Below are 18451 nucleotides of genomic sequence, written 5' to 3'. Positions count from 1 at the left end.
GGAGATCTGTAGGAGCGAGGTGTGTAGTATTGTACAGGTGAATAAATAAAGTTCAGAGACTTTAAGGGTTTTGTCAAGGACAAGTGGCCAGCAGGCATCGGGGTAGGGAATTCAGCCCAGCTTCTCTGAGTCCCAGGCCTGTGCTCTTCCCAGCTGTCCAGTGCCCTGGCAATTGGAGCCATGCTTCCCCCGTGAGATCCGAATCCTGCCTGGGCCCCGCACCTTGGAGTGTGGCCATCAGGATGGAGCTCTGCCTGGGTGCATGCTGGGCACAGCTGTACCCACAGGGCTGTCCCTCCTGCTCTGGTGACCCACCCGGCCAGCCCTAACCTCACCTGGGCCTTCTGCCTCTTGGCTGCCACAAGGAGGAGATGATACCGAGGAGCAACAGGAAGGCTGACATCTTCCAGGCCAGCTGCAGGAAGCAGCAGGGCCGACAGGGTCTTCTCAGAGCTGCCCTGGTCCAGAGCCTCATTGATAAGACTGACCGCAAGGACCTCTGAGAAAGAGAGACCTAGATGGGCAGAGGCCCCAGAACTGTGGCCGAGGGAAGGGATTGCCTTAGTGAGACCGCCTTCCCCCTAGCCTGCAGTATACTCACGATCGGTCTCTTCTTGGACCTGGGCGTTGACCTGGCTCACGGTGGCCTGCAGGTCATTCCAGCTCAGGAAGGTCCCATCTACTCCACGCCCCTGTCGCAGCTTCATCAAGGCATCAAAGTACCTGGCAGCAGGGAGAGGGGAGCGAGATGAGTGGTGTGTACACTGTCAGCCAGAGTCAGGAAATGTTCGAGCCAGTTCCTCTCGTGGGACAGCACACTCTTAGGGCTCACCCCCACCCTCACCCCCACCCCAGGCAGTTCTTTCTAAGGCTTCTCTGCAGGTTTCTCCTGACCTCTAAACAGGTGCATCCTGATTTTTTGTCTGTAGAACTCTTCTCCCTGAATTCTCACCCCTAACCTCAGGACTTAAATGCTAATGACTCCCAAAGGCACACCTCCGGCTGCCAGATGTCCAGCAGCCTCTTCAGAACCTCCACACGAGTGTACAAGGAGCACCTGGGCCAGGCACGGTGGCGCATGCCTGTAATCCCGGTGCCCTGGGAGGCTGGGGCAGGAGGATGGGAATTTGAAGCAGCTTCAGACATTTAGCAAGGCCCTAAGCAACTCGGCGAGACCCTGTCTCTAAATACAATACAAAATAGGGCTGGGGCTGCGGCTCAGTGGTTAAGCACCTCGGGTTCAATCCCTGGTACCAAACAACAACAAAAACGCACGGACACCCCTCAGCTCACATCTGGACTCCTGATTCCCCATTAAACTGTGTCCCAAGGTCTCTTTCTTGCCCAAAACCCTGGAGCCATACCTGACTCCACTCCCTGTCACATCCCACATCACTCCACCACCCAACCCTGCCACTTCTGCTTTCAAAACAGCCACAAGTTGACGCTTCTCTCCACCCTCACTGCTGCTGCCCTCGGCCACAGCCCATCACTAGTGTCTGGATTACTCTGATAGCTCCTACCAGGTCTTCCTGCCTCGCCTCTCGCATCCCTGCAATCGATTCTCAGCCCAGCAGCCAGAACGACCCTGCTGAAGTAGGTCAAGCTGTCTCCCTCCTTGCTCACTTGGTCTGGCCTCTGCTACCCCATCTTCGCCTCCCACTCCTCTCCCTGCCTCAGGTCACCCTGCTACCCGGGCTTCCTCGTGTTCTGTTTTCACTTTTTGTGGTCCCAGGGATGGGATCAAACCAGGACCTTGCGCATGCTAAGCACCCGCTTGGCCGTTGAGCTAACAGCCCAGTCCTTCCTGGTGTCCTCTGAATGCACCCAGAATATTTCTTTTTAGGCCTCTGCCTCATTAGGCCCTTTAGGTCCCTCTTGGATGACCCCCCATGCAGAAGGTCATCTGAAATCGCACAGTGGGAACAGGAAGCCCACCCCTCCCGTGCGCCCGCCCTCGGCTTCCCTGGCTTCCACTCTGGTAATCACCCTTCTCCTGTTATCTCACGGAGGTCTGAGGAGAGCGGCCCTAGAATAGTACCTGGCCTGTGGGAAGCTACTCAAACATTTGCTGTGAAAGAATCCATCAGTAGAGACAAGGGGAGCGACCGAACTCATCCACACCGGAGAACAGGCCCAGAGCTGTGAACAGACCCAGAGGCGCCTGGGCCCAGGGTGGAGCACCCGCTAAAGGCTGATCTCCAGCACAAGTCTTAGTCTCATCCGTATTCCCTCCATCCCCGGCCCCCACAAGTGGCAGAACCTTTCTCACCGCTGAGCATTTTCTCCTTCCACCTCCGCCAGGCCGGTGGCAGGATCCGCCAGACTGCTCCAGAAGCCACAGGCATCCCTGGCCTCCAGGGCCCTGTTGATCAGGACTACAGCCGACAGCATCTCCACAGCCACGAAGAGCTCCTCCTGGCAGAGCTCCTGCAACAGGAGGGAGGGTGGTTCCCAGGGGGAGCCGGGCCCCTGGGGAATCCTGCTGGCCTGCCCAGGGTCCTACCATCCCCTAGACTATGCTCAAAGCCCGGGGTCTGGATTCACCCACTGACAACAATCATACTAAAAACCTGGGGATGCTTACTCTGGGCAGCTAGAAGCACTTCACACCTAGCACCATTTAATTTTCATAACGAGCCAATGAGGCGAGTATCATGACGAGTCCCATCTCACAGCCAAGCCCGTGGCCAATAATGTCTGTTGACCCAACTGCCGATTCCAGAGCGCAGACCTGAGCAGTGGCCTCGCCAGCGACCTTCTAGTCTTCACTTCACGTCAGTCCTGCTCTGGGCTGATAGCAGAGCAAGGCCCTGGTCTTCATCCCCAGTACCAGGGGAAAAGAGAACTGCACTAGGCCAGAGATGGGGGCAGAGGGGCACCTCCACCCTGTGCTGTGCATGGCAAGGCCCTGGACTCATTTCTCTGCCCAGTTCTCATCCGCCTCCTCTTCAAATATTTGCTGATGCTATTCTATCTGAGCACCCTTCCTGCTTTCTATTAATAGAACAGTGCAAATAACAACAAATAGTAAAGATGGCCAGAACCTCCTTACCAGGCCCTCTCTCTAAGCACCTGTTAACTCACTGAATCCTTATGACAATCCAATGAGTAGATACATGATTGCTGCCCCCTGCCTTTTTTATTATTATTATTATTTCTGGTAGTTGTAGATGGACACAATGCCTTTATTTGTTTATTTCTAAGTGGTGCTGAGGATCAAACCTGATGCCTCATGCATGCTAGGCAAGTGCTAAGGATTGAACCCAGAGGGCGCTTACCCACAGAGTCACATCCCCCGCCCTTTTATATATATGTATACATTTTTTAGAGACAGGGTCTCACTGAGTTGCCTAGGGTCTCACTAAGTTGTTGAGGCTGGCTTTGAACTCACTCACGATCCTCCTGCCTCGGCCTCCTGAGCTGCTGGGATTACAGGCATGAGATGCCATGCTTGGCTTATTGTTCCCTTTTTATTCACAAAACAGTGACGGATGGAGAGGGTAAATGACTTGCCCAATGTCACACAGCTAAGGACTAGCAGAGCCAGATGTAAACTGGGGCCTCTGAAGTCCCTAACCTCGCTCGCTCTGGTTTACCTCTTGGTACTCATTTCGCACTTCCTTGTTCTAAGGGATTCGCAGGTGGCGACTGCTCCTCCTGAAGGCGCAGCTTGTGCTTGAGGTAGCCGCCCTGCAAATGCCTGCTGTGGGTGGACGATTGTCCTGTCTCCGGAAGCCTTCCCAGGGCCCAGGCTCTGCTGCCTCACCCCCTGCTCTGAAGCCTTCTTGCAGCTACGTCGTCTGCTCTCCCTTCCTGTCTCTGTCTGGACCCACAGGGGTATTGTAACTCCCCCACAGACAGGGAGTCCCTGAGCAAGGTCCCATCATCTCACTGTCAGAGAAGCTGGACGGACTGGACTGAGGTGGACGGTGGAGTTGTTCAGAGCATGTGCTTCCAGCACATTCTGGCTCACATTCACTCCCAGCATTGCTAGTTGCACAAGTTACTTTGCATTTCGGTTTCCTTACCTCTAAAATGGAAATGCTCCTCCTTACCCAGTGGGGTCCCCTTAAGGACTAAGTGAGTGCGGAGCAGGGTTTGCTCAGGGGCGTTGGCTGGGTAATGCTCAGGAAAGCAAAAGTGACAGCACTTTCCCTGGCCTATCTCGTGCCAGCATCTCGGAGAATGGACTGCCCTGGTCCCTCTGCCTGCAGCCCCTGGCCCTGCCCTTCTGGGGCTTACCCCCTGCTGCTGTTGCTGGAGCACTGCCAGCTCCTGCTGGTACACAGTGGCGGCAAAGGGATACACTGGAGGCAGCTGGGCTTCGGGGCACAACAGCTCCCGCACGGTGTCAGTGGCCACTCCCCTCTGGATGGCTTTGTTGACCCGCCTCACAGCCTGGAGCACTGCAGGGGAGGAAAGCAAGAGGATGCCCAGGCTCAGCCTTCCCTGCCCAGGTTCTCCTGGTTAACTGGGCTCTGCGGGGGACCTCCGAGGGCTAATGGCCTTGTAACCGCTCTAGAAAGCCATTCATTCTTCAGGCTCAAAACGTGTTTCTAAATGTTCAGGAGGAAAAGGGGCTGGGTTGCTTTAAGAAGAGGCTCCTGAAGAAGCGATTTGTCAGGCCTGGAAGTAGAGTAGCTCAGCAAGAACAGGAGCGGCTGTCAAGGCAGAGGTGAGCTCCTAAGGTAGTGAGCACAAGATTGACAGGTGGCTACGAAGCGTAACTAAGAGAAGCTTAGTCAAGGGGCTCCAGGGACCAAACCTTGGTGACAGCGCAGAGGAATATGGAACCAGCTCCAACAGGCGGGAATGAACTCGAAAGGGGCCATGGTGCATTTGAGTAGTTTGAGTTTACAAACTCTGGGCAGATGTGGACCCTGGCATCAAGGAGCACACAGCCTACTTGGGAGAAATACGGCTACAAAAATACCAGTGGAGCACTGCTGTCAAGGCCAGGTGAGAAGTACCCCCCCATCCCCAGAAAAGGCTATCCGGCAGCAGGGGGGAGGGATTCTGGCTGGGAGGGAGCAGCGAGGCCTCACGGAGGAAAACCATGTCTTTGAGACAGCTCTAGAGGTGTCTCCATCTGCTCCTGACAGGTGAAAATGTGGGAGAGATGCAATCCAGAGGACCAGAGCCTAGTGCCGGGAAAGGCTGGGGCATCAGGAGCAGGTCCTTGGCTCAGCAGAGCAGGATGGAATGCGGACAGAAGAGGTGGGGAAGAATTCTGGAAAGGTCTTATCTGCCAGGCCAAGGAGATAGGACCAAAGTGGAGGATAAATAATGAAAGAACCCACGAAGATCTGAAGATGTCCAACAAGGGAGAGGAGATCTGATCTGTGCTGAGATTCCTCTGGCAACAGCCAGCGGGAATGTTCCAGCCACGCAGATAAGGCAAGCAGCTAGCCAGGAGTGACCTGGGAGCTACTGTGAGCTGGCGTTCGAAAGCTGCTAGGCATAGGTAAGTGGCTACCAAGCAATCTCAGAACCTGACAGCAAGTCAGACCGAGTCAGGCAATCGTGACCGATCTAGTGTCTGCAGGCCACGGTAGCCGGCCTGAGCATCCCTGTCTTCACTCTGGCTAGACAGACTGACCTCTTGGAGGGAAATCATGACTCATTCACATTCTTTGAATAAGGAATTGTATTTGTAAGTAATATTCTTAAAGGAAACTGAGCTAGAATATGAGTTTCTTCTCTCACCTGGGAAATCACTACATTTCATAAGCCAAAGAAATTCAAGCAGGTTGACACTTGTCAAAATTATAGGTGAACTGCCCGGATGGAAACTGCATGCCCAGGAGTCCAGGCCAGTGCAGTACTGACAAGGCACTATCTCTAAGGCCCCGATTAACTTATCTGTAGTGTCCCTCCAGCCAGCCAGAAATGGGAGCAGAGTATGTGAGGGGGAAAGTCCCTTGCTGGGCTGGGACACTGGGCAGTCGTGAGCCTTGCTCAATACAGAACCCAGGAAGGGATGGGATGCTCTTCTAAGGGGTTGGGAGCCACCCAGTCTGGGCCTCGGCCTGGGGAGGACTTACTGGCTTGCTCCTGATCACCCTTGGTGTTGGCTGCAGCCACAGCAGCCTGAACTTCCTCTTTTTCCAGAAGCTCCACCAGGCCCAGCTCCTGAAAGAGGGAAGAGATCCAGTAAAAGAAAAGTCTCCAGGACCAGGGACATGCTTCAGGAGTGGCCAGCAAGAGCTCCCAGGTCCACCAACCCACCCTCCCCCAGTCCTATCTCTCTCACCTCTAGGCAAAATAACCTGGTCAACCCATCCTATTAATCCATATATACATATATATTTTTTTCTTTTCTGGTACTGAAAATTGATCCTGGGACCTCACACATGCTAGGCAAGTGCTCTGCCACTAAGCTACATTCCCAGCCCTTTCTATTTATTTATCTTAATATTATTAATTTTTTTTTTTGACATTGGGGATTGAACCTAGGTGCGTTCTGCCTCTCAGTTATACCCCCATCTCTTAAATTTTTTTTGTTTTGTTTTTGAGACAAGGTTTCCCTAAGTTGCCTAGGTTGGCCTTGGACTTGTGATCCTCCTGCCTCAGCTTCTGGAGTTGCTTGGATTACAAGTGTCCTCCATGGTTCAAGTCCTTTTTTTTTTCTTTAACTTTTGCATTACCAGGGATTGAACCCCTGGGTACTTTAACACTGAGTCATATCCCCAGCCGTTTTTAAAATTTTGAGACAGGGTCTCACAAAGTTACTCAGGGTGGCCTCAAACTTGCAATTCTCCTGCCTCAGCTTCCCGAATCATTGGGATTATGGGCATCACTGCATCTGACACCCAGTCCTTTATATTTTTAAGATATTTTTTAGATGTTGATGAATCTTTATTTTATTCATCTATTTATACGTGGTGCTGAGGATTGAACCCAGTGCCTCACACATGCCAGGCAAGCTCTGTGCCACTGAGCCACAACCCCAGCCCTCCTTTTTATTTTATTTTGAGACAGTCTTGCTAAGTTTTTGAGAATGATCTGGAACTTGTGATCCTCCTGCCTCAGTCTCTCAAGTAGCTGGGATTACAGGTGTGCACTATGACACCCAGGCAATTAACCCACCGTTAACTTTTCTTACCAAGAACTTGAAACAACAACCTAGACAACACAAATGTCCACAGTGTCAGAGAGAAAGTCTACAGCACTGAAAACAAGACGAAGTTGAGGTCTCAGTTCACCAACGGGGGAGTCTGCCAACTAGATGGCTCCTGGGTCCCTCCCAGTTAGTCTGAGGGATTGTCAGAGAGTAGAAGCTGGTTAGTCTCATGCACTAGGCTTTGGAGTGACTGAACCATCTAAGCAGTTGATCACATCCTGCTGAATACAAAGAACTAACAGTGGAGACACTGAGAAGAGCCCTCTCCTACCTCACAGGAAAGAGTGTCAGATAACAGAGCCTTACCTGTGCTTTCTGCTCCCTGTCTGAGCTCAGCTGTTCCAGGTACCAGTCAGCAAAGTCTCTTCTCACCCCTTGTAGGGCCAGGGCAGGGTCCTGAAGGGCCTCTAGCAAGGCTTCAGGGCTCTGTCTTTCCAGGGCTTCATCAATGACTTCTAGAGCCCCACGGACTGATAAAGACCAAGACTCCACGATGATTAGTGTGAGACAGCCCATCTCTCCCAGCCCAGCCCAGCTCTGGGAATCCGCTTCTTCCTATAGGCCCAGAATTACCTCCACTCTTGCCCCCTGGGTTCCAGAGCCCATTTGGTCCAGCCCCAATTCTTCAGCTTGGTCTTCACAGCCTTTCCATCTTACCATCCTGGACCCTGAGGATATTCTAACCCTAACTGGAAAATGCCCACCCATCTTGCCCTTCCTGCCCTGATCTCCTCTACCTTCATCTTTACCCCATTCCCTTCTCCAAGGGACCCCAGGTCCAACTGCCCCCACTGCACCAGGAGCTGAAAGTTCTGCCCCTTTGTCTCTGCTCCCTCCTCGGGCCTTCAAGCAAACAGAAACTTCCCTGGAGGGACCACTTCTCCTCTGGACACTGATGGCTAGAAAGCAGAGCAACACTCCCCAGACCTAGATTTCCCCGAGGTAACAGCTGGCCCAAGTGGGGCCAAAGGGCTTCCTGGCCTGAGAAGGCATCCCTCAGCCTTTCAGTGCAAAGGCTCACCCCTCAGCCCCTCCAGCCCCTCCAGGTCCGTCTCTTACCATTGACATGGTTGATGTTGCCCTGGATTTCAGCCTGGGTAAGATAGTAGTCATAGATGTCCTGGTTTTCCCTGTCATCCTGCAAAAACCACATTGAGTGGGACTCCTAGGAAGACCAATGGAGTCTTCTTCTCCTCCCTCCCTGTCTACACGGATTTCTTCTTCTGTAGACCTTCCCAAGACCAAAGGTCAGTCCACTCCTAAGGACTCTGGGGACAGTGTGGGGGTCTAACGCCTGACCCTGACACAGTTAAAGCAGACCCACCTTTGGAATCTCCAGTCTAATCTCATCCTGTCCCCCATTCCAGAGCCTCTCAGGCTTCCCTGGAGACCATCCCGCCAGAGCCTTTTCTCCAGTTGACTCTTATGAATTCACACCCTTCTCCCACGTTCCTCTCCATTTCTCTAAGATCACTCTAGTTACAGTTTCTCTAAGAAGCAGCTTCGGGACTTAGAGACGGGACCCAGGTGTCCTGTTCCACTTGAGACTTCCCAAGCCACTCACTTTGGCTCTGCCCTCCCCTGTGGTCCTTACGTGGTTCCTGGCATTGGCAGCCTTCTCCACCTTGGCCAGGGCCAACATTTCCTGGTAGATGGCTGCCAGAGGCTCTCGAAGATTCCCCAGAAGGGCACTGGGATTCTGCAGGGCAGCCAGGGTGTCCTGGACCACCCCTCGCTCCACTGCCTCATTGATGGCAAGGACAGCTGCGTGGACTGGGCGGAGACACGGGAACAAGGTCAGAAGGCCAGGAAAAATGCCGGGCCAGAGCCCAACCAGTTGTGGGCCACTCTACGTCACCCCTTTTCATCCCCAGAAGCCAGGTAACTGACCACCCGTGCCTATGGACACCAGAGAACAGAGCCGGGCACTGAGGCCTGGAGTCCTCCCACGTTCACTGGGCCGATTCCCAGCAGGCAGAGCCCAGGCCCCACCTGCAGCCTCATCCACAGACAGCTCATTGGCCAGGATGCCCCCGATCTTGCTGAAGGCAGGCAGCTGGAGGCCATATTTGGCCAGTTCAGAGGCCATGTTGCTGAGTTCCTCAGCTGGAAAGAGACCACCGGTGCCCTTGGTCAGGCCAGGCATCCCCAGGCCTTGGCCAGGTGGTGATGTCTGGGAAGGAGCTGGCTTACCTGTGAACTTCACTTTCCCGTAGAGGTCATGGATCTGAGGGGCCAATCCCAGCTGGAAGAGGAAGAGACTGGGGAAGAACGGAAGGCGTTGGGGCCTGTTCACTTCAGTGCTCTGCCTACAGTGAGTTTGTGGGGCACACCGTGGGGACCAGAAGGCCACTCAACGCCTGCCCTCAAGCCACCCCCAGTCCACAGGGAGAAATGTCGTCCATCAGCCCAAAGCAAGTGCTACAGAAGGTCAGCAAGATGCTGTGGGAGGTCCGGGGGACTGGGAAGGCTTCGCAAAGGGTACACTGCAGTAGGAGGTCACAGGATGGAGACGGAGGATAGGAAGGGCTCAGCAAGCCCGAGACCTGCTGAGCCCAGGAATGGAGGCACAAAGGACAGGGGAGGCAGGAAGAGATGGCATGGTGACCACAGGAACCGGTCTGTGGTTTAGTTAAATGACGGCCTTTGCCATTCACACTCAGTGGCTTGCATGTGACGCTCTGGATGGGTCCTATTCTGATTCCTTTATACCCCAGTTACAAGGATCCACCGTAACTGCTCTTTCTCACATAAGTGTCACATAAATCTCAACTTACCCTGGTGTGTCTAACTTTCTGGAGAGGTGCTTGCTGTGGTCTACCCTCCCTCCTTCCTATTGTGTTTCTTGACAATTGTTGGTTACATCTACCCAGAGGAACCTGGGTGACAGAATTTGGGATCTCTCACCTAAGAGCATGAATGCAGTAGATCACCCGGGGCATGTTCTTCTTGTCATAGATGTCTGTGGTCTCCGGGAAGAAGGTCTAGAGGGGAAACCAGCCAGTTACCACCACTGAGGGCCTCTGAGCAGCACCAGGCATGTACAGAGGATCGGAGCAACTGGGTCTTCCTCTCCAACCCGAGGCGTGTGTCCCCTATGCCTGAGGCTTCTACGTCAATCTCCTTAGTCATTTCTAGGCAGTTCAATATAAATGAAAGGCAGCCGGGCACGGTGGCGCATGCCTAGAATCCTGCTGCTCAGAAGGCTGAGGCAAGAGGATCGTGAGTTCAAAGCCAGCCTCGGCAACTTAGCGAGGCCCTATGAAACTCAGTGAGACCCTGCCTCTAAATAAAATATAAAAAAGGACTGGGGATGTGGCTCAGTGGTTAAATGCAGCTGGGCTTAATCCCCAGTACCAAAAAAATAATAATAAAAGAACGGCACTGGGGACACACTGAGCCAAGACAGCCACAGTCACTCAGTCACAGGGTGCCCGGTTTAACTCAACCCCAGATGATACTATCAAGGCCATATGATACAAACCCTATCTTCCAGGAAAAATAGGACCCAGTCACTTATAGCCACAATAAGCCTATGCTCAAGTCCCTCACCTTAGATTCCCACCAGAAAGGCGATATGCTGGGGGGCTGGCCGTGTTCCCATGGGGAGCCCAACGAGGCATGCGTTGCCAGGGAGCACAAAGACATCAGGATATGTCATCCCTGTCTCCAAGTCAGAGGCCCCTGGTCAGTGGTGGCCCCTTTAAGAACTGGGGCACCCTAGGCATGTCTTCTCTGGTGACTATAATGAGGCCTAACCTCAATACATCTTGGCTACATGTAGGCTTAGGATAAAGGACCAAATCTAGAGACTTAATGTCAGTCCCACTGAAGGCACATGCCCTCCATCGCTTCTGCCTCCCGTCAAAAACAAAACAAAACAAAAAAAAGGGCATCTTTCTTCACTACTGTTTCTTCATTTAGAGTTCCCTTCTACAGGGAAGGAAAACAAAATGGAAAAGAACCACACCTTAGAGAATCCTATCATGCCTTGTAGTTCTTTACAAAGAGGATCTGTACTGAGCATGGGATCCCATCAGAAGATAAAACAGGGCAGGGTCCTTTATCCATTTCAAAGTTGAGAAACAAATTGAGACTCACAGAATAAAGAACATGCAGCAGGCACCCAGCAAGGGTCTTAGGCCTAGGAGTCCAACTTGAAGCCCACCACCTAAGGATGTCCTTACTCCATTGGAATTCTCATGGAGAGATGGCTGGCTGATATAAGAATATCTCTGGTGTTATACAGGGGCCCCACTGCAGAATGGCAGCTGTAACTCAGGCCAGAAGACCTTCACCCCATTTTATCCATAGGGAAGTGGAACAGAGACTAAGGAACTCAGTTCAAAGACACACAGCCCCAAGGAATTGATCTCTTAGAGTCATTCAGAAGATACATGAAGACGGGGGCTAAAGAGCCCAGGAAGATAAAGCTTATGGAGCTGGGAGTCAGTGGGGAGAGGACTGATGAAGGTAAAGATGAACAACGATATTTTTGTTTGTTTGTTTGCGGTGCTGGGGATGGAACCCGGGCTTCATGCATGCTAGACAAGCACCCTGCCACTGAGCCCCACCCAGAGCCCGAACATGGGAAATGATCTTGAGGCCCAGTATTACCGAAGGCAGACCGACGTGGGCAATGGCCGACAGCCAAAAGTTGATGTTGTCTGTGTGGCGGAAATGCAAGCCCGTTGCCTGAAAGGGAAGGGAAGAGAGAAGAATTTATTTCCACAGTTGTCAGTGCTCCTTATGGGCAGAGAGCCGACCACAGCTTAGAGAGTCAAGAGGAAAGGGTGGGGAAAGCCGGAGGACCCCACCCTGTGGATTTCCCATCCTCCCAGGACAGAGGAACACAGAGAAGCCACCAGGAATGGATGATCCACTTGGACAGCTGGAATTGACGGCACAGGGGTGGGGCTAACAATCCAGCAAAGGGGATTCTGGAGCTGGGAGGGGGTTTGAGCTGGCTACAGCATGGAGAAGAGGTGCATGCCCAGGAAGAACTCAGGGTGGCAAAGCCCACTAGTCACTGCGTGTAGCCTGTGGGCAGAGGAGTCTGCAAGCAGTTCTAGTCTCAAGGTCATCATTTTCTTTTTAACTTTGCTGTGCTGGGAATGAACACCAGGACCTTGCACATACCACCCAAGTGCTCTATCTCTGAGCTCCATCCTGTGCTCCATCCCAAGCCCTTCAGGGCCATCTTAAAACACACCTAGCAAGTGTCCTTGCTGCTAAAAATGATCCACACCCACTTGACAGAGAGACACTGATTAATACCTGTTGTCCCAGTGCAATGATTAATAGCATCCTCTTTCATCCTTTAAAGTATCCAGATTTGGACAATAAATTCTATGGGCACTCTACCCTCGCAGCTGCAAGGAGACGGGGTAGCTTGAGAGGAGGAAAGTAGAGAGTGCTCACCTGGTACCGCAGCTGCTCCACGTCGTAGATCTTCTTCAGGGGAACCACAGAGGGTGCAAAACAGTGGCCCAGCTTAGCCAGCAACACTCCGTTACGGAGGCTCTCCTCCAGCTGCACCGGGGAAGGAAGTTCCTCCTTCAGGCAGGCCTCCATCCAGCTAGGAGCAAGAAAGCAGAGAGCCTTCTCACCCGCTCTGGTGGGCCATGATAGTTTACACCAACTGCAGGACCTATCCTCCCTCCCCAACCCTTCCCCTTCTGCCCCATTGCCTGACTGATCCCACCTTCTTCCAAGCTGCCCCAAATACCTGGACAAGCCAACCCTCAGCCTCACTGACCTCAGAAAATCCTCCCTCAGGGATCCTGCACCTGCCCATCTTCAGTGAGGCTTAAACAGACTTTGCTTGTTATATAACATAAGCTCTCGTCTGCCTGGCTGTGTAACAGTCTACTGAACCAAGGTGAATCTGCTTCTTCCTCCATATTGCATTGTTCCCTGGGAACCTGGTGCAGAAAGCTCATGTTATGTGGCTCATAACTCAGCTTTGGCCAGGCGCAGTAGTGTACGCCTGTAATCCCAGTCTTTGGAGGCTGAGGCAGGAGGACCATAAATTCAAGGCCAGCTTCAGCAACTCAATGACATCCTATCTCAAAATAAGAAAATAAAAAGGACTGGGGCTTTAGATCACTGGTACAGCACTTTGGGTTCAATCTCTAGTACCCCCTCCCCACCCTCACACACAAAAGGACTGTTGGTTAAAAGGAAAGAATTAGATGTTTATCCTGCTCCTCCTCCTGGATAAATTGGATGGTAGAATAACCAAATAGTCCCAAGATGATGAGGGAAAGTTTTGTTTGGTCTTGTTTGGGCAGATTTTCGGCTGATTAATGAAGAAGACACAACAGAATTAGAAAACAGTTATTTTGCATTTCCAATAAAATAACAGATTCTGGTAGGTCAACCATGGAGGAAGCCATTAGAAAGGTTAATGGTGAGTTTTATGAAATAAAGAAAAGGCTATAACCTGAGCTCCCAGATCACACTAACATCACTAAAAGTGGGACAAGCAGACACTGTTCCTCCTATGAGATGTGAAGTGAAACACACCACCACCCATGAAGTCTACTTGTCAAAAAAATGTTGAACCTGAATCTAATCAAGCCTTTAGAACCAACATCCATTTATAGGAAATTTGGGGTTTAGAGGAACAAGTTGAATGACACAAGGAAGCAAATAAATTCAGAATGTAGGATGTTCTACAGGAAAAGTGATCCAGTTTCTTAAATAAGTCAATGACATAAAAACGGAAAACGGGGAGGTGAGCTGCTCTGGATTAAAGAAGACTGAAGAGGTAAGTGTAATACGAGAGCTTCTCTAGAACTTTATTTGAATGAGTCGAAGGGAAAAAACTAGTTGTCTTTTTCAACAATCAGGACAATCTGAAAATGGCCTGGGCATTTATCTTCCAGGGACTGCAGATAATTTAGTTGGGTATTATAATGGCACTGAGGTTATGTAAGCAAATGTCCACAGGTTTTGGAAATATGCATTGAAGTGTGAAAGAGGATAAAAAGATATAATGTTTGGGGTTTGCCTTAAAGAAACAGAACATGCCGACCCACGCAAGTGGTCCCAGCAACTTGGGAGATTAAGGCAAAAGGCAAGTTCAAGTCTAGCCTGGGCAACTTAGCGAGACTGTCCCAAAATAAAAAATAAAAAAGGGCTGGGAGAGTAGATCAATGGTAAAGCACCCCTGAGTCAACCCCTAGTACCAAAATAACCCCCTCAAGAGAGATGATGCTATTTTAGCTCGCCCTTTCCCACAGAACAGATCTTTGTCCTGTTGCATTTGCTTTGGGAACAGGTGCCTGGGGGTGGGGGAGTGGGAAAGGAGACCAGGAGGAGTCCATCTTGCTGGGCCTCACTCACCGCTTGGCTTCTTCCAGCCGACACAGGTACTGATAGGCCACGTTCTGCCTCCTCTGGTTATCCATCTCCTCAGCTGTGAGGCGTTCATCTGCGGAGGGAAGAAGGTCCGTGAAGGCCTCAGCACTGAAGCTTTAACAGACTTCCCGAGGCAGCCCTGCTCAGAGTCCTGATACGTCCCCATTCCTCTTCTAGGACACCCTTTACCAGGGGCCTCCTATGCCAGAGGCATTTCTTCCTTTGCCTCTGTAGCCATATTCCTGTCCTCCTCCTCCTTCCCTCCATCTTGCCCAAGCAGGGCTGTCTAGAACCTTCCTTGGCTGAGAATTTTGCTCCATAATTTATTACTAATTAGCCTCTGAGTTCTCCAAGAGGACGAGCTGTGCCATCCTCATCAGGTGCTCTCTCAAAGGCTCAATTAACAGAACCACCCAGGATTCATCATTCAACAGCCATTCAATCATTCAATACCTCCTTTTGACCAGGCCCTGGGCACTAGTGGATTCTACTCTTCTCTTTTTTTTTTTTTTTTTTAATGGTGCTGGGCAATCAAACCCAGGGCCTCATGCATGCAAGGCAAGTATTCTACCACCGAGCTATGTTCCTAGCCCTCAGAACTCTACTCTTTTATATATATATATATATATATATATATAAATTTTTTTTAGTTGTAGGTGGACACAATATCTTTATTTTACGTATTTATATGCAGTTCTGAGTATTACAGAAATAAATAAACAACAAACAGAAAGGGGAAAAGGTGGTCCAAAAGTGGGAACCACACCACTCACTTGGGATTAAGTGGAAGGACAAAGAGAATTTTTGTAAATCATAAAGGTACTTCAGCTATCCTTTTGTTATAGGTCACCGAGGAGCAAAATAACTTTCAAGTTAAAGAAAATGCAGACAACATTCTGACCTTTAAACTTGAGAAGTGGGAATGCCTTAAATGATTGTGTACTCCTGTGTGACCTTAGCCCACAGCCTCCATTTATTCTCTGCCTCAACTCTATATTCTCTTTAGAGAAGACAATAAAAATGAAACACAAAGGGTGAGAGAAAGCGAAATACACCCACCAGAAGGATAAACAGAGAGGTCCTAGAGAGTCAGAGCTTGGTGATTCTGCCTTTGACTCAGCATTTAATGTCATTCTCACTCCTGATCCTATTTCCTCATATTGCATATCCAGCAATATGGTTTGGGAGAGGGCAGGACAGTAGCAGTTATGAACTGGCAGTTATGAAAGCTAACACACACACACACACACACATCTCCAAGTACAGATTTGAAAGCACTGGCCAACCACAGGAAATCCAACAGTTCCTCTGAGGGGGTGTACAAGGAACAAGTGTTGGCTGTTGAGCATGGAAAATAAGACAGTAAGTGGGTGACATCACCTCAGAGTTATGAACTGAGGACTGAAGGACTTTGCACCTCTCTCTCCCCGCCCCCAATGGAGAAGGAGGGGGTGAAGGAAGAGCTAGCAGGTTTTGCCTGTCATTCAGACGATCTGACGGAGACCTGCCCTCCCACCCTTCCAACCCATCTCGGTCCCTAGCGCAGTGTCTTGGAAGTGAGGCTCAGGACCACCGGCCTCCACCACCTGGGTGGGGTGCTCCTTATAAACGCTGACTACGGGCTCCAACCCAGATCTACGGAGCGGGAACTCCGGGGTGGAACTCGGGAATCTGCACTCTAACAAGCCTCTAGGGGCATTCGGGCACCTGAGGGACACTGTCTCAAAGCCCAAGGGCTTCCCAGGTTCCCCAGGAGTCCCGATCCTCGGCGACGCTGGGCAAGGCCGTCGGTCATCAGCAACAGCTGAGTTTCCAGGGGCGTCTAGGCCACTGCGTTCTCCCGCCCTGCAGTCCCACGGTTCGGGGATGAGAAGGTTCTAGAAAGCTCCGGCAGCCGGGGGCGTTTCGCACCGGCCAGGTCCCACGCCGCTGGCCCAGCGAGCCCGGCGCAGCCCCCGAGCCACCCTGCCCGCCATGGCCACGACCCCACCAGCAGCAGCCCCCCGGACCCTCTTTGCACTCACAGGCCGCCCGGCCCCGGCCCGCTCCTCTCCCCTCCATGTTCCTCCTTCTTCCAGGTTTGAATCTCCCGCCGCTGGGCCACCGCCCCTCTCCGTCGCCACCCTGGGACAGGACACTTCCGGTGTCCGCCGCGGGAGACCCTGGGATTTGTAGTCCTCGGCCGCAGAGTCCGGCGGCCCAGGTGGGGAGGATGCGGGCCACCTGAGGCGGCGCTCCCCTGCCTCGCCGTTTCCCCAGGCTCCTTCGTTGCCCCTAGCCTCGCCTCTGTCCTTCCTCCGTAGTGTTCCCATTACCGGCCCCGTTTCCCATTGTTTTCTTGGGTCTCGCTAGCTTGCGGGCCTACTAGGTGCTGTGCACTGAAGCAGGTGGTGGAGCAGCGTTGGATGATGCAGTGAAAACTGGAGCTGAGTTTGCTGTTCTAGGACGGACAGCCGGACAGCCGGACAGCCGTGTCGTCAGATACATCAGGGTCAGCGACACACAGGAGGGAGGCAGTCCTTGCAGTGAAGGGCTGGGCAGTCTTCCTTTTGGAGGTTGACAGCTGATGTGGGTTGAAAAGTGAAAGAGAATTTATCAGATTGAAGGAGAGAGGCGTTCGGGTCGGTGGAAACAGCTTGTTCAAAAAATGATTTGGAGAAGCCAGAGGGGTGGCTCTTGCCTGTAACCCCAGCCTCAGCAATTTAGAGAGGCCCTAAGCAACTCGGTGAGACCCTGTCTCTAAATAAAATGCAAAAGAGGGCTGGGGATGTGGCTCAGTGGTCGGGTGCCCCTGAGTTCAATCCCCGGTTTTTTGTTTTTAAGTGATTTGGAGAAATAAAACCAAATTCAGCTTCAGGGGAGAGCAAAGTTCAGCCAGGGAGAGGGAGGTCAAGCCAGGTCCCACACAACCATGGTGTCAAAAGCTAAGGTGTTGGGATGGGGTCTGGTTAGCAGTTATCAGTCAGGGAGCCCTTTAGACCTAGATCAGGACCCGATTTACAATTTAGAAAGAGTCCTCTTATAGCAGGGGCTTGGAGGAAGATGTTGCTAAGGACAGAGACCAACTGGGAGACTAATGCAGTAGCCCTGATGAAAGCTAATAAAGACCTGAACTAATGAAAGAGAACTATAACAATAATTATGCTGAAAAATATTTTTGGCATGTTTTGTGATGGGGTCCCTCGTCTGGTATTTTTCCTATCTCCACTCAAGTAACCAGGCTATCTATGCTCACTGAATCAGGGGAGACGTGTGAATGGGCAGAAAACAGAAAGCATCCAAACCTACAGCCTTCAGAGGAACAGAGAAGATTCAGTGCTGAGGCAATACTCAGAAAAGTAAGACTTGAAGACACTGAGTATTCCCCTGAAGACCGCGAGGGGGTCATTCCCCTTGCCTCTTGCCAGCTGGGGGAAGTAGAGAGAGTCCAGGTGCCGGGGGCTCCTGGTGATAGGAGTTCCATATTCCACTTCCTGGGGAGGCTGGGAAGGCTTCCAGTAGTACTGGACCCTGAGACATTCAGAAGCCAGGCAGATACACCCTTAGACAGCTGTGCAGAAATTCCCTAGCCAACAAGAAGTCAAGTTCCTGAATGAGTTACCCTCCTCTTCTGCTTGGTGAAGGTCTGGGCCTGAAAGGGTCAGCAGGATAAGGAGAGTGGTGTCAGTGGACACCTTTGTGAACAGATAGCTGAGGACCAGATGGGCCTCCCCTCTCAAGACTTGGTAGCACATATCATCATATCATCTCCTCTTGGGCCCCCAAACTGACTCACATTGCTTCCACAATCCCAGCAGAATTGGGGCAAGAAACAGAGACGAGTAGAGATGTATTTCTTGTACACCAAAGTTATGTACCAACACATGACGTCACTATGTATTGAGTGCTTATATTCTAGATGCTTTATTTAGCATCATAAGAACCATCTTATTTAATCTTCACAATGTTGATGATAAACCG

General features: G+C 51.5%; 1 protein-coding gene across 1 annotated transcript in view; it reads right to left on the bottom strand.

Annotated features, from left to right (window-relative positions):
* The window catches only part of Iqgap3 (IQ motif containing GTPase activating protein 3), a 38645-nt gene extending 22046 nt beyond the window's left edge, over positions 1-16599 (bottom strand). The window contains exons 1-15 of the mRNA XM_046421943.2: positions 16516-16599; positions 14477-14564; positions 12548-12704; positions 11744-11821; positions 10034-10110; positions 9320-9387; positions 9119-9232; positions 8721-8899; positions 8186-8264; positions 7433-7596; positions 6048-6135; positions 4246-4409; positions 2273-2430; positions 602-723; positions 336-499 (exon numbers count right to left, since the gene is read on the bottom strand). Coding sequence (XP_046277899.1) covers positions 336-499; positions 602-723; positions 2273-2430; positions 4246-4409; positions 6048-6135; positions 7433-7596; positions 8186-8264; positions 8721-8899; positions 9119-9232; positions 9320-9387; positions 10034-10110; positions 11744-11821; positions 12548-12704; positions 14477-14564; positions 16516-16552 — 1737 coding nt within the window. The 5' untranslated portion in view covers positions 16553-16599. The remainder of the gene's footprint in view (positions 1-335; positions 500-601; positions 724-2272; positions 2431-4245; positions 4410-6047; positions 6136-7432; positions 7597-8185; positions 8265-8720; positions 8900-9118; positions 9233-9319; positions 9388-10033; positions 10111-11743; positions 11822-12547; positions 12705-14476; positions 14565-16515) is intronic.
* Between the last annotated feature and the right edge of the window lie 1852 nt (positions 16600-18451).

The sequence above is a fragment of the Marmota monax genome, unplaced genomic scaffold, assembly GCF_021218885.2.
Source record: "Marmota monax isolate L192 unplaced genomic scaffold, Marmota_monax_Labrador192_F-V1.1 WCK01_AAM20220418_F8-fsc00108, whole genome shotgun sequence".
In the NCBI taxonomy this organism is placed as follows: Eukaryota; Metazoa; Chordata; class Mammalia; order Rodentia; family Sciuridae; genus Marmota; species Marmota monax.
The sequence above is the reverse complement of the archived record's forward strand: the minus strand, read 5'-3'. Positions and strand labels throughout refer to the sequence as shown.